Genomic DNA, 18,627 nt, shown 5'->3' on the forward strand with positions numbered 1-18,627 from the left:
CACACACTCGTGAGGATCATGCTCTTAGCGCGACATCTCCGACATACGAGGGACAGAAGAACAAGCAAACAACAATACCAAGGACGAATACACGACAATTATAAACATGTGCACATGGTCCAAGTAACAAGGACTGAGAGTGTGATGATTTTGCTAAAGGAAGAGCAGGGAAGTGGCAATGAGGCAAAAAGAAAGGGCGAGTGAAGCTGCTCCGCTCGACACAAGACTCACTTCGTGTTGGCGGCTACACATTCCTTCCGGCTCACTCTGAGCATGAGTGTAGCTTGTTCACTAATGACTTTGAAAGTATCAAAATATAATCCACTTAGAACTTGCAATGTGACATTATCTATTATACATTAGTAATCACGTGAGGATCATCCTTTTACTGCGCATGTCACAATGGCCTTATATATGTAAGCCTATAAGGAAGATATTTCCTAGAATCCCGCCTGGAGGATAACAATGGACTGTCAGGGTCTCGTGCCTAGACCTTGATGACAGACGCAAAGCATAGCATCCCTTTGATGACAATAATGTTACATGATTAAGTAAACCCTTTTTTCTTCTCGAAGTTGGGAAATAGTCGAAGTTGCCATCAAGAGAATTAATTGTCAGTCTTCACTCAACGTTCACTGGAAAGAGAGGGTAAGTAAACTGTGTTCATTACTTGTTATACTTGTGAAGCTGCTGGTACATGAAAGTATGTTTGTTACTTTGTATTTATCAAAAATAAGATCTCCAAATAGTTCTTGATTGAAAAACTGTTTTTGCCTTTAGAAGATTTTTTTTTCTCACGAAATGTTTGAACATGTGTGAGTTTGGTATCACATGATCAAAATATAAAACAGTGTCAGACATGACTGTGTTCAAATAAAACTAGTCATAACTCTCTCTCTCTCTCTCTCTCTCTCTCTCTCTCTCTCTCTCTCTCTCTCTCTCATACACACATATAGGAGCTGATTTGTTTGAATATTTTGATTACCCTTGAGACCTCAATGGATTTTGTAGCCCCGAAACCACCCCAACCTTCCCTGCTATTTCCAGAAAGAAACTAGCAATGTAAAAAAAAAGCTACTTCAAAACAATCACATAACTTTGCTGAATCTTGTATAATAATAATACCACTCTCTAAAGTTGGTTTTGGCATTGTTTCGGAAAATCGAGGCGTTGAGAATGTGAAAGTGTTTTGTAAGGGGGGTTTAATCTAAGGTTTATAGATACTATTGATGTTACAAAATCATGTTATAATTACCCTCTTGATATGGGCCGACGGCCAAGGCAACAAAAATGTTCATCTCTCTCAAAACGAGTCATTGGGAAAGGGTAGGAGGATGAACAGCTTGTAATGTGCGGCGTGTGCCACTGTAGGTCCCAATGTCCACTTTAGCCAGGATTTCTTTTGTTTATATAGCGAGTGCAAAACAATTTTTTTACTTAATGTTCATTAAAATCATGATCATGAGAAACTAAAACTTGGTTATATTTTTACCAGAGATATGAATATAGTGGGACATTCAAAAAATTTGAGACGGCAGTCTAGTAGTTTTGAAGACCTTTAACGTTCATAAATAATGCAAAACAAAAGGTAAAAACATTGTGAAATAAATAACTTAAATAGCACATTTTAGAAAGGTGGTCTCAGTTCTTAATCCTCATTTTTAAGTTTATAGAATAATTAGTGAGATACAGTTTAGAAGTAAAATCCAGGTACTTCAAAAGAAAAGAAACACTCGTCAAGACATTTAGTAGCTATCTTAGATGGCAGTGCGTTGGGTGGTCACAGAGAGAGCTTAGTTGTCTAAGTTGTGTACACCGTACGGAGGTATACGCGGGTAAAGTTTCTTCATGTCAGAGAAAGTTCTTTTTGTACTCTGGTTTGTCTATGGACACTCAATACTTTTCCCTTCTTTACCAAACCAAAAAAGCTAAGATAAAACAACCAGGCCTAACGAAGGCAATAACACTTGGCTTAAATGAAGAGTAATAACATGATTTTGACACAGGAAACCATGTCAGAACAATTCCAGGCATTCTGGCTCCAGTGGGTTGAGGCCGCGTTCCCGGATCTCGACTCACGCGCCTACTTCCTGCCTCCTGTCTACGTCAACCGCGTGCCGATGACTAGACAGTCGGTTGGTGGTCAGGATGTTCTGGTCCTTCAGTCAGCATCTGGACAGGCCGGTCAGTCTAGACGATCAGCGACAACTCCCTCCACTGCTGGACAGACTTGTCTCCCTCAGCCTTCTCGTGTCCAGGCCAGTGACGTCAGAGATGACGCAGCCATGCAGCGGTTACTCTTCTGTCTGCAGAGATTGTCTGACCAGAACGTAGAAATAATGGTTGGACTAAGTCAGCTTAAGTTCGGACAGTACCTGGGTGAACCTTGTTACGCTGCTGCGGCTGCCAAGCTCCCCATACCTGCCAACCTTCCTTCTGCTCTACCACGAAGCTGGAAACATGGAGACTTTGATGTGCTTCTTATTCACCGACATTACGGTCTTCTCGCATGCCAAGTGCTCTCATTTGGAGACAACATACAGGCACTGAACATGTCACAGCAGGATATAGACAACAACATTAGAAAGAAACTGAGAGACGCCGTGTCACAGCTGGACAAGGCGGAGGCCATGTTGTCTCACCTGGTGTCCGACATCGCTCCCTGTCTGCGCATCACTAAGACCATCGCCGTTGCTAACCTCACGACTCATCAATTTCAACAGGCCATCTCCCACGACACCCAACTGACTCAGGTAAGGACTATAGCTACATAGTGAAAGGGTAGAAACTGATCGCGTTAGTCATAGCTAAAACTTCGTGCCGGTACCATCGTGCCGAGGACATGAAATAGCGGCAGTTCAAACCACGATAATCCTTGTTTCAATAGAAAAGGGAAACCTAGAATGACTCTTTCGTTGCCAAGAAAACAATAACTCCACAATTCACTAAACATCTGTATGTTCTGTACAGCAATGATCCTCGTTGAAATAACAAAATTGTATCAGCTTTGAAAAGTTTTCCTTCTCAAATTTTGATTCTCCTTTTGTGCAAACCTTTCTGAAGTCACCCATAAAAGGCTCAGCGGGAGGAGATAATAACAGCAAGAAAGACAGTTACAATACAGATGTCGTGATGTAACTGCAAACATGAGTTTCAGACCGCGCTGTCTTACTGGAAAGCGATTCGTTTCTGGCTGATTCATGTTCCTAAAGAGGTTCTTTGCTTTTTCTTTTTTTTACTTCTATCACAGGACCTGTGTCGATGTCTAGGAACATCAGACCCCGCCGACATCCCAGGTCTGTGTCTGTGCTGTGATCAGTTGTCTGACCCCAAGACCCCGTGGGACGTCACTAGTCACGTGATGAAGGAACTCGGACACTGGTGGCAGCGACGTGTGGCTGGGGCTGGACCTGACAGTCACATGACACCTGTGGTGTACAAGACACTGGTAGCTAGGTAAAATGTATTATTACACGACACCTGAGGTGTACAAAACATTGATAACCAGGTGAAAAAAAATTGTTAATTAACCTTCAAAATGCCTAACATTGGTAAGTATAGACCTAATAATCAGATTACAGGTGTTTTAAGGAAGGAAAAGAAGATAATGCTGATAATAATGATCTTTAACGCCATGGGTGGTCTAATATCTACAACTATTTTGGCAATAAAAATAAGAAATTCTAAAGCTTCGAGAAAACCCTTATCCTGTGACGAAAAGAGACACCATTCTCAGCAACTTTCATCCCTCTTCCAACTGGGTAGTGGTCCTTAAGTTCAATAACTGTTCCTTATCTCTCTAGAGATAATTTTTTTTTGCTACTGTGCTTTAACCTCGTGTCAGAACCACTTTCACATTAGGAAAGAATGTTCACATTAACAGAACATCATTCTGACAATCCAATGGGCAAAACTGGTGAAATATATTATTTTCTACGTGCTTAATTTGTTTTTTGTTGTTTTATTTATTATTTTTTTTTTGTAACTTTACAAAGTCTATAATAACTGCTGTTCTTTTAATCTGTGTTAGATTCTGCGGTCCTGCGACAACAGTGAGTGTGCCATGCACATGTCCTCCACGTGTGAGTGTCAAGACCCTGGGTCAGGCCGTGTGGTGGACAGGAGAGTGCTATACTGCTGTAATCACACTCTTCCCGGAGCAAGTTCACCTGCTACACACGGCGCCTCCCACACTCTTTGTCACCGGACCGCCCGGTACAGGTAAAACTGTGGTGCTGCTGCTGATGGCCATACAGTGGCTGCGATGTGGCTATCCTGTTCACGTGATGATGACGTGTAAGGAAAGTCGTGCAGCCTGTTTCATGCTGTACCATCAGCTGCTGCAGCAGACGCCTGCTACGTCGACCACGCAGCTTCGCCTCCTTGATTACGATCTGACACCTCCAGCAGACATCAGCAGGATGTTAACCGAGTTGTCAGAGGAGGCCAGCAAAGGGTCGTTGCACATCATCGCTGATGAAGTTGCTTCGTAAGTTGCCAGGTGTATGATGTGAACTCAACTAAGAGGCCGTAGTTAAGACACGAGTGCAAGTCGTTGACCTGAAGCATCACGAGGAACTCAAGGACAAGGGTCTTATTTCCGAAGTTTTAAAGCGGATGTTGTTTCACCCCTGGAGTGGTAGTTATTAGTCGGTGGCAAGGTGTCCTAGGAGAAAGAAACATGAAGTAGTGTCAGGGGGTCTGGACGCCGCTTTATAACTTCGGAAACAAGACACTTCTCCTGTTGTTCCTCATTTAACACCAAATGACCAGTAGTCAGCTTGAGAAGGACGATAGTGGTTTTGTTCTCTGACACCAAGTATCGCGGGAGGTTTCAATGAGAAAACTGTTTATTTGTCTCTGATGAATACATCATCATACTTAGTTTAGTCACATATACATCCAAATCACCGGTCAGTTAGAGTCGTCCCGTGTATCTGTAACTCTCATGTCTGTGACAGGCGACATTTCAAGAGTTTTTGTGAAAAGCTTCCAGAGATCCCTAATCTCCATTTTTGGGCGGCAAGTGTTTACCATGGTGACGCACCCGCCGGCTGGCCAGTGGAAATTTTTACCAGACCCCTCCGCTCTCCACCGACCGTCGTCAGGGAAGTGGAGCAGGACCCAGAAATCTCTGAGTACAAAGATGTCGAGACATATGCTGGACGTGATGTGCCCGACCACACAGACGGCCCGCCAGTCAGACGACTGTACCACAGAGGTGAAGGACACTCAGTTGAGAGGTCAGTTGACTGTGCAACGTGCGGTCTTGAAGTCGCCAGTGTCCTGCGCAGTCTCCATGTTGGTCAACCCAGTAAGTTTGTTGTGTAATGTAGCATAATTAGAGTGTAATTAGCATGTAATGCACTGTAACATAGTCATAGAGCAATGTAGGGTACATTTGCTGTAGATGTAACACGTGACATGTTATTACTTTCAACTGTGTTAAAAAAAACCCAAATAAGTCAAGAGGTAAGAACAGCGACTGAAAGAAGTGTGTTAGTAGAGCTGATGAAGAGCGACATTATGTCTGTACAATGTGTCAACATGATGTCACTGTTTACTTTTGTACCGTGTATGTCAATAACAGGATGTCATCATGTCTGTACAGTGTATGTCAATAACATGATGTCATTGTTTATGTCTATACAGTATATGCTCACAGCATGATGTACAGATTAAATCATCATTCCGTGAAGCATGACCTATATCTGAACAGTTTAATTTATAACGGTTTACCCACGATGCTTGAGTCTCAGTTTGTGTAAAGGATGGGACACTGTTGATGTTGGCAGTTGGTGCACCATCTACAGCAGCTACTACAGTCGGCGCCCCTGACCCCACACCCTGCCTGCAGTGGAAAGACGTGCTGGTGTTGTACTGGTATGACGTCAGTGACAGCTCGGGTGCAGTGACGGCCATGAGAGAAGCGGGTATCCCAGTGCGGCTGATGAGGGTGGAAGACGCCGAGGACGTGGCTACGCGCAGCAGTGACGTGGTGTGGGTGGCGGACGGCGCTCTTGTTCGCGGTCTGGGGAGAAAAGTCGTCGTCCTTCTGGAGTATTCTGATGTTAACTTTGCTGCCCTCAGCTCTCTCCGACTTCACGCCATGTCCCGTTGCACATCACAACTTGTGATTATTTACCCCGAGGAGTAACCTCCGCACACACACACAATTGTTACCTCCACCCTCGTGCTGCAAGTGTATCCAAACTCTTGTATATTGGATGTAATCACGGACTGCGAGCCGTTTGTCCATAGCCGGCTTTGCTGTCAACAGGGGAATGAACAGAAAAATACCCGCTTATGAGTAAAGAAAGATAAGGAGGTAAAGAGGAAAAAAGCAAAAAAAAAAAAAAAGCACTAAAATAAATTTTAAAAATGTAGTTGTCTTTATGTTTGTTTCATTTACGCTTTATTTTCTTTTTTTGTTTGTTTGTTGAGAATACTATGGCAGTATGTTTAGATAGAAGCCGTTTCGTTTGATTGCTACTGTAGTCGTCAGTGGCTGTGATATGTACCCCACCTGTTGTCCGGGTAGTCATTGGAGATGAGTGGCTGCTACTCGTCAGCACCGCGTGTCCTCATACCTTCTTCTCTTGCACGAGCAAAACCATTTTCCTCCTCCGGTTACAAGAAATTCCGCCTTTCAGGACAGATTTATCTTCGTCTTTGTGAACACAGAGTCAGCACTGCAATGGATGACTACTGGAAAACTAATGAAGCTGTGATAGAGCCTCGAATTTATGATCGTCCTTCAGTGGGTCGCTGTTCCTTCGTGCCACAGAAATGTGTGTGTATGTTGAGGGAGAGGGCAAGGGAGGGGTTAACGAGCAGGTGGTCATCGCCACGGGGATCTGAGGAATGATGCTTGTGGTATTGGGGGGGATGTCCTCCATGTTTGTAGTTTATTTAAAGTATCTAGCGGTGTGGCGCCAGATTCTCTCGGTGTGTATGACTGAGGGATGTCAGGTTGTAGGAGGTCCTACCATAACTCGGCTGTTATGTGAAGCAACGGTTACAGTCACGTGCAGCTGTACAACGATACTTGATACAAAGCTTTGACAAGGTCTCCTCCACAAAGCTAAAAGGTGGGGAAGGGGAGTGAACTCAGTCGATGTGAAAGAGTTACGTGCCTTGGAAGCATCTTTAGAGCTTATTGAGGAGGGTCTGCGCACTCGGGTTTCTTTCAAATAGCGTTTAAGGGTACGGGGTAGTGTATTCAAGTTTTTAGCAAAATTAATACCCACGCTCTCAATCTTAAAGTAAGGGGCACCAGGTAGGTGGGGCTTTGAGGTACGTGAGCCACGTGACACCGGAACACATACATGGTGCAATGATACATATTGATCACTCGACATAAGTAACAGACTGTCAGATGTTGTGTATGACACACACACTGTGTATGGTGCTGCAAGATGTTGCATGCAGACTCCGACTCTTGTCGCCTGGCTCACCTGAGTGTAGCACCTGTTGCTGCCCCTGACTTCAAACATCTTTGCTGAGAAAGCAGAGGTAGGCTCATGATGGCTGCCGTGCGGAACACGCTGCCTGCATTAGAGAACACAGGTCTGTGAACAGTGAACAGGAGCAGTGAATACTACATTCCGTAGCTGCTGACACGGAGTAAAACTACAATCATAGAATATCAGGAAGCTGCTTAAGACGGTCACTTTGAGGTGAGTGTTTGTACAACGACAAGCAATATACAATGACAAGCTTTAACACCATTAACGAGAATAGACTTAAAGAGGCAACAGTAGTCAAACGCAGGCTAATATTCTTTCCCATACAGTAACGAGCACAAGCTGTTACTTATGAAAAACATAAGAAGCCCGTCTAGTCTATAAGTCGTTGCTGTGTGTGGACAATAAATGTGCTTTTCAAGTCCTCTGTGGCGATCAGATATTCTTTCAATGCATGTAGGAGACTATAGGAGGCGTTCGGTTCGCTTTCCGTGAGACGCAACTTGAGTACGTGTCTAATGGCGGTTCCACAAGGTTTGGAGTGGCTGTCATTGAATTCATTTACTCAGTTGTCAAGTGGGATTGACAGAGACTTGTAACGTAGCTGAAATAATCAGTGAAAGGAAATATTAAGAAGAGATTAGAGCTTGTCGACTTCCTGTTTGTTCCGTTGTCCACCCTTCACTGACTTGATTGCTTACTACTATTTAATGTCTCTGACTGTCATCTCATCCACAATGTGTCACTTCTCCACTGTGATGTCATGTAAAACCACTCTCTAATCCAATGACTGCTTTTTTCCTAGCTTTACAGTGTAGATGGCAGTGAAATCGTTGTTGCCTTTATCTCAACTGTGGATACCTGTGTGATTTTATACATTATATAATAAAATAAATGCATATAAAGCGCATGCACACACTCGTGAGGATCATGCTCTTAGCCTGACAAGGGGCACTAGGTAGTTAGACATACGAGGGACAGAAGAAAAGCAAACAGCAGTACCAAGGACGAATAGACGACAAATATAAACAAGTGAGCATGGTCCAAGTAACAAGGACTGAGAGTGTGATGATTTTGATAAAGGAAGAGCAGGGAAGTGGCAATTAGGTAAAAGGAAAGGGCGGGGAAAGGGTGTAAGAAAGGACTAGTATTGTGTGGACTGTTAGGAGTAGTTCTAATGAATTATTGTCAGTGCACATGATTCAACAGTGGGTACGTGTCTGTGTGCAGTGTAACATTACTCATGTGCTTCTAGACAAGTGCATCTTTCCTCTTGTACATTTGAGATCACAAACACCTACTGTGTGTATACGCCATGATCTACATTGTGCAACATAACATTTGGACATATGCATGCTGCGTGTGATCCGCAACCACAGAATGAGTTTTCCGTCGGTAATTTTGTAAATTGTATATTTTTTAAATGTAAAGGCTTAGACTCTTCTTCTGATACTAAATAAAGCCTTTCTCCTAGTCCTCTAACTCAGAGCATTTTAACAGCTTGAAGACTGCAAGTCCTGTGTCACTGAGCTTCATCACCTCTCTGAGTCTCTTCTGTCAAGCTGCTCTGTGCGACACAAGACTCACTTCGTGTTGGCGGCTACACATTCCTTCCGGTTCATTCTGAGCATGAGTGTAGCTTGTTCACCAATGACTTTGAAACAAAATATAATCCACTTAGAATTTAAAACTTAGAACTTATCTATTATACATTAGCAGACTTGTCTACTAACGACTAAGGTCATGTGCCTACTATGGTTTACGAGAAAGTAGTATGAATGGATGGAAATAACACCAGCGTAAAATAATCTGATAAGAGAACTATTTTTAAATGCAATCATGCGAGGATCATCATTTTACTGCGCATGTCACAATGACCCTATATATGTAAACCTATAAGGAAGATATTTCCTAGAATCCCGCCTGGAGGATAGCAATGGACTGTCAGGGTCTTGTGCCTAGACCTTGATGACAGACGCAAAGCATAGCATCCCTATGATGACAACATGTACAACATAATCGAGGAATAGTCGAAGTTGTCATCAACAGAATTAATTAACAGTCTTCACTCAATGTACACTGGAAAGAGATGGTAAGTAAACTGTGTTCATTACTTTTTATACTTGTGAAGCTGCTGGTAAATGAAAGTACGTTTGTTACTTTGTATTTGTCAAAACATCGATCTGCAAATAGTGTTGATTGAAAAACTGTTTTTTTGTCTTCAAAAGGCCGATTTTTTTCTCACCCGATGTTTGAAGATGTGTGAGTTTGGTATCACATGATCAAAATATTAAACAGTGACTGTGTTCAAATAAAACTAATCATAACTTTTTCTGTCTTATATTGGAGATGATTTGATGAAATGTTGATTGCCCTGGAGGCCTTAATGGATCTTGTGGCCCGCACATTTCTTTGTTTAGTAATAACCTATCTCGTGAAATTAGAAATAAGGAACGCCAAGGTATTCAATTCTTTTCAGACCTGTCACAACAACAACATGTAGACATGCACATTTTTGCTAAAATTATACGAGGTCACTTTAGCTTGTAGCGATCCTTTCCATTAACACAGATAATTATTGAAGAAATCAAATGAATAAACAATCTTGTAACACTCCGTACACAATAGATTACAGAAAACAGTATGTCTTCAAAAGGCACACACGAAGAATCAAATTATCCAGGCACAAGTACAAAAAATGGACTGAGTGAACTGCCCAGTGTGTCTCCTCGACACACGAAGGGAGGAAAAACAGTTCATCGTACTGCCGTCTGAAGCGACTACTAAAGTAGAGAGAGACCAACCGGTCCCCAACCCTTCCCTGCTTTATCCAGAAAGAAACTAGCAATGTTAGAAAAGTTCCTTCAAAACAATAAAAGAACCTTGCTGAGCAACATAACACTCAATTGGTTTTGGCATTGAGATGTAACAAAATCATGTGATAATTACTCTCTTGATATGGGTTGACGGCCAAAGCAATAAAAATGTTTATTCGTTCGTATCTATCTCTCTCAAAACGAACAATTGGGAAAGGGTAGGAGGATGAACAGCTTGTAATGTGCGTAGAATCATGTAGAACATTGTTCCTGTACTCTAAGTTGTCTATGCACACTTTATACTTTTCACTTCTTTACTGAAATAAAAAAGCTGAGATGAAATAACCGGAATTAACGAAGGCATTAATACTTGTCTTAAATAAAGAGTAACAAAATGATTTTGATACAGGAAACTATGTCAGACCAAGCCCAGACATTCTGGCTCCAGTGGGTTGAGGCCGCCTTCCCTGACCTCGACTCTCGCGCCTACTTCCTGCCTCCTGTCTACTTCAACCGCGTGCCCATGACCAGAAAGTCGGTAGCTGGTCAGGGTGTTCTGGTCCTTCAGTCAGCACCTGGACAGGCCGTTCAGTTCACCCTACCAGCGACAACTCCATCCACTGCTGGACAGACCTGTCTTCCTCAGCCTCCTCGTGTTCAGGACAGTGACGTCAGAGGTGATGCAGCCATGCAGCGGTTACTCTTCTGTCTGCAGAGATTGTCTGACAAGAACAGAGAAGTGTTGGTTGGACTAAACCAGCTTCAGTTCGGACAGTACCTGTGGGAACCTTGTTTCTCTGCTGCAGCTGCTCAGCTCCCCCTACCCGCCAACCTTCCTTCTGCTCTGCCAGGGGCCTATAATCAAGAACACTTTGATGTGCTTCTTATTCACCGACATCACGGTTTTATCGTCTGTGAAGTGAAGGTATTTGGTGACTTAGTGCAGGCACTAAACATGTCACATCATGATATAGACAGAATAATTAGAAGAAAAATGAGAAAAGTCGTCTATCAGCTGGACAAGGCGGAGGCCATGTTGTCTCACCTGGTGTCCGACATCGCTCCCGGTCTGCGCATCACTAAGACCATCGCTTTCCCCAACCTCACGAATCATCAACTTCAACAGGCCATCTCCGGTGACACCCGGCTAACTCAGGTAAGGACTATAGCTACATACTGAATGGGTAGAAACTGATCGCGTTCGTCATAGCTAAAACTTCGTGCCGGTACCATCGTGCCGAAGACATCAAATAGCGGCAGTTCAAACTTCATTATTCCTTGTTTCAATAGACAAACCTAACCTACAATGACTCTTTCGTTGCCAAGCAAGCAACACCTTAATAAGCACTTTACATCTGTATGTTCTGTATAGCAATGATCCTCATTGAAATTTTGATTCACCTTTTGTGCATACCTTTTTGAAGTCACTCATAAAAGCATTTCACGGAAGTCAGCTCATCATCAGCCATCCTCACAACAATATCAGCACCACTCTGTTAACCCTAGAAGTGCTGTTGTAGGGTTGCAGCTTCAGTGGAATCGTAAAACCGCCTCTGAGCTCATCAAATAATTTTATCATAAGCCATGTAACGGTGGAACTATCTACATTTTTGTGTTTAACATCTGCAGCTAATGAGTTTCAGTCTAATAAGGGAACAACGTTTACTGTCTTGTTGGAAAGCGGTTCGTTTCTTGCTGATTCATGTTCCAAATGAAGTTCTTTGCTTTATTTTTTTTTTTACTTTTATCACAGGACCTGTGTCGATGTCTCGGAACAACAGACCCCGCTGACATTCCAGGTCTGTGTCTGTGCTGTGATCAGTTGTCTGACCCCAAGACCCCGTGTGACGTCAGTAGTCACGTGCTGAGGGAACTCGGACACTGGTGGCAGCGACGTGTGGCTGGGGCTGGACCTGACAGTCACATGACACCTGGGGTATACAGGACACTGGTTGCCAGGTAAATATTAAATACATAATTAAATGAAATCTGAGATGCCCGAAACATTGATAACAAGGTGATAAAATTTGTTCATCGAAATTTCAAAATACCTAAAATTGGTAATTATAGACCTAATAATCAGAATACAGGTGTTTTAAAGAAAAAAGGAAGATGATGATGATAATAATGATCTTCGAACCCATGGGTTGTCCAATATTTACAACTATTGTAGCAATAGAAATAAAAGAGTTCTAAATTAAGACAGCTATAAGCAGTCCTATCCTGCAACGAAAAGAGACACCATTCTCAGCAGCTTCTGTCTTCCACTTGAATAGTAATCCACAAGTTCAATAATTGATCCTTATCTCTATAGAGATTTTATAAATTTGCTACTGGGCATTAACCTCGTGTAAGAACCTGTCACGCAGGATCTTCACATTAGCATAAATCATTCTGACAATCCAAGGGGCAAAACTGGTGAAATAAATTATTTTCTACGTGCATAGTTTTGTTGGTTGTTGTTGTTGTTGTTGTTGTTGTTGTTGTTGTTGTTGTTGTTGTTGTTGTTGTTGCTGTTCTTTTTTGGTTTTTGTTTTTTTGTTTTTTGGTTTTTTTGCAATTTTACAAAGTCTAAATATAACTACTATTCTTTTAATTTGTGTTAGATTCTGTGGTCCGGCGACAACAGTGAGTGTGCCATGCACATGTCCTCCAAGTGTGAGTGTCAAGACCCTGGGTCAGGCCGTGTGGTGGACAGGAGAGTGCTATACTGCTGTAATCACACTCTTCCCGGAGCAAGTTCACCTGCTACACACGGCGCCTCCCACACTCTTTGTCACCGGACCGCCCGGTACAGGTAAAACTGTGGTGCTGCTGCTGATGGCCATACAGTGGCTGCGGTGTGGTCACCACGTCTACGTTGTCAGTACATGGATGGGGAGTTTTGCAGCGTGCAGCATGTTGTATCACCTGTTGCTGCAGACAGTAAAGACACTACAGTCAGCAGGTGTATCACCCGGTCAGCCTCACCTCCTACAGTATAATCTTAATGACGGTGAAGACGTGGAGAAGGCCGTCAACGACTTGTCACAGGCGGCGATAGGAGAGTCGTTGTACGTCATCGCTGATGAAGCGGGTCCTGAGTACATGTAAGCTATGTATTGACTATATGAGAATGAAAAAGTATATGAACAAATGTTCTATACTCACACCCTGCCTGATTGAGTTTACAACCTTAGTAGTCGACATTTGCGTGTGTCTGAAACAGTTGCATTGTTTCCGTCTTTCAAACCCGCTTCTTAACAAATCCAGTACACAACTTTAACTGAACAGAAAAAAAAACTGTTTATACATGTTTATACTAAACTGTTTGTGACGCGCAACTAGTAGAAATATGTGCACCTAGACAACAATAACACAACACCATCTGACACATGTATTTGCTGAAATCTTTAACAGATCAAAGAGTTTCCAGACTTTCTGTGAGTTGCTGCTGACACAAGTTCCTCATCTCCATCTGTGGGCGGCAAGTTGTTTCCATGGACACGCACCCGCCGGCTGGCAAGTGGAATGCTTAACCAGACCCCTCCGCTCTACACCGGTTGTCGTCAGGGAAGTCGAGCAGGACGAGTGGATCACTAGACACCGTCTTGTCTTGCCGTACAGAGAGCGAGGTGGGCCCGACCACACAGACGGCCCGCCAGTCACTCGACTGTATCACCGAGGTCAGGGTCACTCAGGTCGCAGGCCAGGTGACTGTATCACGTGCGGTCGTGAGGTGGCCACCTTCCTACACAGTCTCCGTGATGGTGCTCGGGGTACGTACATTGGAAATTAACACTTATAGATAAATAAATTTAACACGTAATCAAAAACTAATGTGATAAGCAATGGGAAGTGAACAATGAGCTAACCCTTTTAAACAAATGTAAGGAGACAGAGACATTAGGTGTACATGTCATCGGAAGTCTTTCATCATTGTCTACAGTCTCTCTAATCCTCCCTATGTGTGTGTGTGTGCAAGTTATATTCTCACTTAAATAATGAATACACATTAAATGTTAACAGCACAAATCTTGACAACATCCACCCTTGAAGGCCCCACATCGTCACCTAAACTGCAGTGGAGAGACATGCTGGTGTTGTGCTGGGGACAGGCTACAATGGACATGGGTATGATCACAGGACTGCAAGAAGCGGGTATCCCAGTGCGGGTGATGACGGACGATGACATCGAGGACGTGGCCACGGCCCGCAGTGACGTGGTGTGGGTTGTCGATACTAATGGTGTTCGTGGTCTGGAGAGAAAAGTCGTCGTCTGCGTTGAACTTGATCCCACTTTTAATATTTTGTCCAGCCCTGCCCGACTCCTGTCCATGTCCCGTTGTACATCACAACTTGTAATTGTCTTCGCTACTGACTAGCCCCCAGTACAATAAATCACCTCGAAGCTGATGAATGTGATAAAAAACCAGCCGACCACACTGGCTGCTGTACTAACTGTAGCTCGATAGACGCCTTAATGCAGCTTTACTTGAGCACATAATTTTTTAATGGTTTTACTACAGAAATGGGGAAACGTGACATCATTTGTCATCGACCTAGTTTATCGAGAATGACTGACTGTCAGGGTTCTAGACCACGTGCACATTTGACTACGAGATGAAATCAGCGTCAACACGATTCTAGCATTTTACTCTTGGCTCATCTTGACTTTTAAGTGGTGCTTTACAACAACAACAGCATAAACAACAACAACAACGCATACAAAGATTTTGTTAAATGACAATCTTATGTGGCCATAGAGCAAAAGTGACTGGCCAGGTGATTGTGTGACGTGCGGTCGTAAGGTGGCCAGCTTCCTACACAGTCTCCGTGTTGGTGCTCTGGGTACGTACATTGGAAATTAACAGTTATAGATGAAAATTTAACACGTAATCAAAAACTAATGTAATAAGCAATTGGAAGTGAACAATGAGCTAACAGTTCTAGACAAATGTAAGGGGACAAAGACATAAGGTGTACATGTCATCGGAAGTCTTTCATCATTGTCTACAGTCTCTCTAATTCTCCCTATGTGTGTGTGTGTGCAAGTTATATTCTCTCTGGTTACTTAAATAATGAACACACATTAAATGTTAACAGCACAAATCTTGACAACATCCACCCTCGAAGGCACCACAACACCACCTAAGCTGCAGTGGAGAGACATGCTGGTGTTGTGCTGGGCACAGGCTAGAGTGAACATGGGTATGATCACAGGACTGCAAGAAGCGGGTATCCCAGTGCGGGTGATGACGGATGATGACATCGAGGAAGTCGCCACGGCCCGCAGTGACGTGGTGTGGGTGGCGGATACTAATGTTGTTCGTGTCTGGAGAGAAAAGTCGTCGTCTACGTTGAACTTGATCCAACTTTTAGTATTTTGTCCAGCCCTGCCCGACTCCACTCCATGTCCCGCTGTACATCACAACTTGTAATTGTCTCCCCTGCTGACTAGTCTTCAGTATAATTAATCACCACTAAGCTGATGAATGTTATTTTAAAAAACAAAAACAGCCGACCACACTTGCTTTTGTACCTAACTGTATCTGGATAGCTTAATGCAGCTTTACTTGAGCACATAATTTTTAATGGTTTTTCTATAGTATAGATCAGACCTGGGCAAGGGCCGGCCCGCCTCCAGTCTCTGATCGGCCCGCCCACTGACCCGCCCGCCAGTATATATGCTATATATACAGTATTGGGTAAAACTGAGTTAACTATATTAGTCCGGCCATCTAAAACCATCCCAATTTCTCATGCGGCCCCTTGGGAAAATTAATTGCTCACCCCTGGTATAGACATCATTTGTCATCGACCTAGTTTATCGAGAATGACTACGACTGTCAACATGTGCGTCAGGGTTCTAGACCACGTGCGTAGTTCACTACCAGAGAAATCAGTGTCAAGACGATTCTAGCATTTTACTCTTGGCTGATCGTGACTTTTAAGTGGTGATTTTTAACAATAACAACAACAACAACAACAACAACAACAAAGGTTTTGTTAAATGAGAATCTTATGTGGCCATAGAGCAAAAGAACAAATGGTAAAAGTGAGGTTGAAGTCAAAATATCATGTGATTGTCATACAGGGTGGTTATGTCCCCACCCTGTTGATACTATATCTTTTCCACATATTAATGATTTACTTAATTCTTGTACTTGATTCAGCACTTGCATTTCACACGTTTTATGCCAACAAATAGATAGGATACTCAAATGTCTCTTTTTTAGTCCGCTTAGTTATTTTTTGCTGTTTTTTATTATGTAACCAGATTGCAGAATGAGTTTTATTTGTACTTGTGGATGGATAAAAAGACAAAAAGTTAGGAAACAGTGTCTATTGATGCTTTGTTGATAGACTATTTTTATAAGCTTTGGTCTTGCAGCTTTTTTACCTTATCTACTAATTGTATGTATATTTTAATTCACACAAATTGAAAGTAAATTTTATTTTGACTTTGTTGGACTTTCGTCTATTAATTATAGAGTATGAATAGAACTAATACACATTAAAAAATGAATAGACAAATATTAACAGAAAGCCACGGTATGTGTCGTCCCTATTGCTTAGTGATAATAAAAACTGTACGCAAAATATAGATGTAAATGTAGAAGCAGGCCAAGTTATTTAAAAACTGCATAAGGAGAAAGTGTTTCCTCTGATTGATAACAGTCGATAATATTAGATAAGATAAAGCTAAAATGTAGATTATAAGTCATTTCCGACTTCACGCTGGACTCAGAGAGCTAAATTCCATTCCAATAACCATTTAGCGATACAAAAACTACTATAGTTCATGTCAAAAGATCTTCTCGACAATAATTTGTTGTAACTAAACATCGAGATCGCATTCTAAATATCAAACTACTGGCACTTAGATGCACTACTAACACAAGTCGATGGTGATGTACTCAGTTCCATGTAGACAACAGAAGGTCGAGGACATGTCAGAGAGTTTGTATTTCTCGCACGTACTACATACAGTGTCGTCTGCTGATAAAGTTTAAAATTAACGGTCTCGTGGTCTACATCATCCCAGAGCGGTTATCACTTATATTCGCACCCTGCAATAACAAATCATTCTTTAACACAATTGTGATGTGTAATCGCACGCGGGTGGGTTTTTGTGCTCATGCATTTGTGTGTGTGTGTGAGAGAGAGAAGGAATGAACAGATGAACCAAAAACAGTTTTCCAAAGAACAACGAGTAAACATATTGTGTTCTAGTCACACTCTAGTCATTCTCTTTCTTTCACTTATGCACACTACCATCAGTGTCTAGCTACTGAGTCATACAGGGCTGAGTGACAAGGTGATATAGATAGAGCCATATGTGTTCAGCAAGCTTTGGAAATCCTGTTACGTTAAACATCCTTGATAGAATATGAACAATTACAATCTCCTAGTTTGAGACATGAAACACAAAATAAACTACCATTTGCCTTTAGAGCGGTTGAAAAGTACAAAATGGAGACAAACTCAAACTGCGCACGAGGAACTACCGTCTACAGACAGTCAACTATACAACAAAGAAAAGCAAAGCAACAGACGACACCGTGACAAACATGAACAAAGTGTACAGACGAAGGGGAACAACTGAGGAGCGAGAGGATGCACAACTCACTGTATACACTTCTTCGTCTACTTCTAAGTTTGTAAGTGAAAGAAACATAAAATTTACGACTTTTGAGTAACATTTCCACCAACAAAGACGTTGAGGGGTGGGTGGAAAGCACTAACTTACGACTATAAAATCTGCCATCTTCATTTGACTGAAAAATAATTGAACTCCGCCCACTGTGGTCAGGGAAATCCAGCTTTCAAGAAATATTAATAGCAACAGTGTTCAGCAGTACCCTGAGGTGGGTGTTCCCGACCACCCAGACGGCCCGCCGGTGAAGCGAATCTACCACGGAGGTCAGGGTCACCCAAGTGGCTGGCTAGGTCACTGTGTCACGAGGTGATTAGGGGGCAAGATTGTTACATGGGCTTCATGTTCGTTTCTTTTCTGTAACATTTTTTTCAGTTTTTTCTTTCATTGTATTTGTTTCTTTATTTCTTTCTTTTCATTTCTTGACGCATTCTATATTTTACATGTATCATGATGCTAGCAGATCTCTTTCTATATCGCGATTGCTCGCGTGTAAATTGTAAGAGTTTTGAAGATACTTTAGAGTATTATGGTGTTAAAGTTTGGCCTATATATGTTTTGGTTTACATTGCACATGCTTTCTAGAACTCAAGAAAACGAGGAACACTTCGTGTCAAGGTTTACCACCAGTACACTTAATGTAGGCAGAAATAAATAAATCTGTAAATTTATTTAATTTGTGTGTGTGAATGACCAGACGTAACTA

The 18,627-nt window shown here is 42.4% G+C and overlaps 2 protein-coding genes across 3 annotated transcripts; both read left to right on the forward strand.

The window, feature by feature from the left end:
• Positions 1-258: 258 nt before the first annotated feature.
• Positions 259-6,343, forward strand: LOC112574899. The gene is made up of 6 exons (XM_025256264.1): positions 259-648; positions 2,007-2,753; positions 3,251-3,456; positions 4,031-4,489; positions 4,962-5,314; positions 5,796-6,343. The coding sequence occupies exons 2-6, from the start codon at positions 2,013-2,015 to the stop codon at positions 6,155-6,157; spliced, it is 2,121 nt and encodes a 706-aa protein (XP_025112049.1). The 5' UTR covers positions 259-648; positions 2,007-2,012; the 3' UTR covers positions 6,158-6,343.
• A 6,793-nt stretch (positions 6,344-13,136) lies between these two features.
• On the forward strand, positions 13,137-15,765 carry LOC112574901. Of its 2 annotated transcripts, XR_003101510.1 has the most exons (4): positions 13,137-13,371; positions 13,682-14,040; positions 14,291-15,112; positions 15,368-15,765. XR_003101510.1 is itself a non-coding variant. In XM_025256266.1 (3 exons), exons 1-3 carry the CDS (start codon positions 13,157-13,159, stop codon positions 14,644-14,646), a joined length of 930 nt encoding a protein of 309 aa, XP_025112051.1. In that variant the 5' UTR covers positions 13,137-13,156; the 3' UTR covers positions 14,647-15,765. The 2 variants fall into 2 exon arrangements, 1 of the variants encoding a protein (XP_025112051.1); XM_025256266.1 differs by having other exon boundaries at positions 14,291-15,765.
• Positions 15,766-18,627: the final 2,862 nt, after the last annotated feature.

This window comes from Pomacea canaliculata, linkage group LG11 (assembly GCF_003073045.1).
Source record: "Pomacea canaliculata isolate SZHN2017 linkage group LG11, ASM307304v1, whole genome shotgun sequence".
Classification (NCBI taxonomy): domain Eukaryota; kingdom Metazoa; phylum Mollusca; class Gastropoda; order Architaenioglossa; family Ampullariidae; genus Pomacea; species Pomacea canaliculata.

What these genes read in the sequence shown, in the direction of transcription:
- LOC112574899 (XM_025256264.1), top strand. Translation starts at nt 2,013, where the DNA reads ATGTCAGAACAATTCCAGGCATTCTGGCTCCAGTGGGTTGAGGCCGCG. An exon ending in ATCGCTGATGAAGTTGCTTC is followed by an intron (nt 4,490 to 4,961) that starts GTAAGTTGCCAG and finishes TGTCTGTGACAG; the next exon opens with GCGACATTTCAAGAGTTTTT. An exon ending in TCTCCATGTTGGTCAACCCA is followed by an intron (nt 5,315 to 5,795) that starts GTAAGTTTGTTG and finishes TGATGTTGGCAG; the next exon opens with TTGGTGCACCATCTACAGCA.
- LOC112574901 (XM_025256266.1), top strand. Translation starts at nt 13,157, where the DNA reads ATGGGGAGTTTTGCAGCGTGCAGCATGTTGTATCACCTGTTGCTGCAG. An exon ending in GAAGCGGGTCCTGAGTACAT is followed by an intron (nt 13,372 to 13,681) that starts GTAAGCTATGTA and finishes AATCTTTAACAG; the next exon opens with ATCAAAGAGTTTCCAGACTT. An exon ending in TCTCCGTGATGGTGCTCGGG is followed by an intron (nt 14,041 to 14,290) that starts GTACGTACATTG and finishes AAATGTTAACAG; the next exon opens with CACAAATCTTGACAACATCC.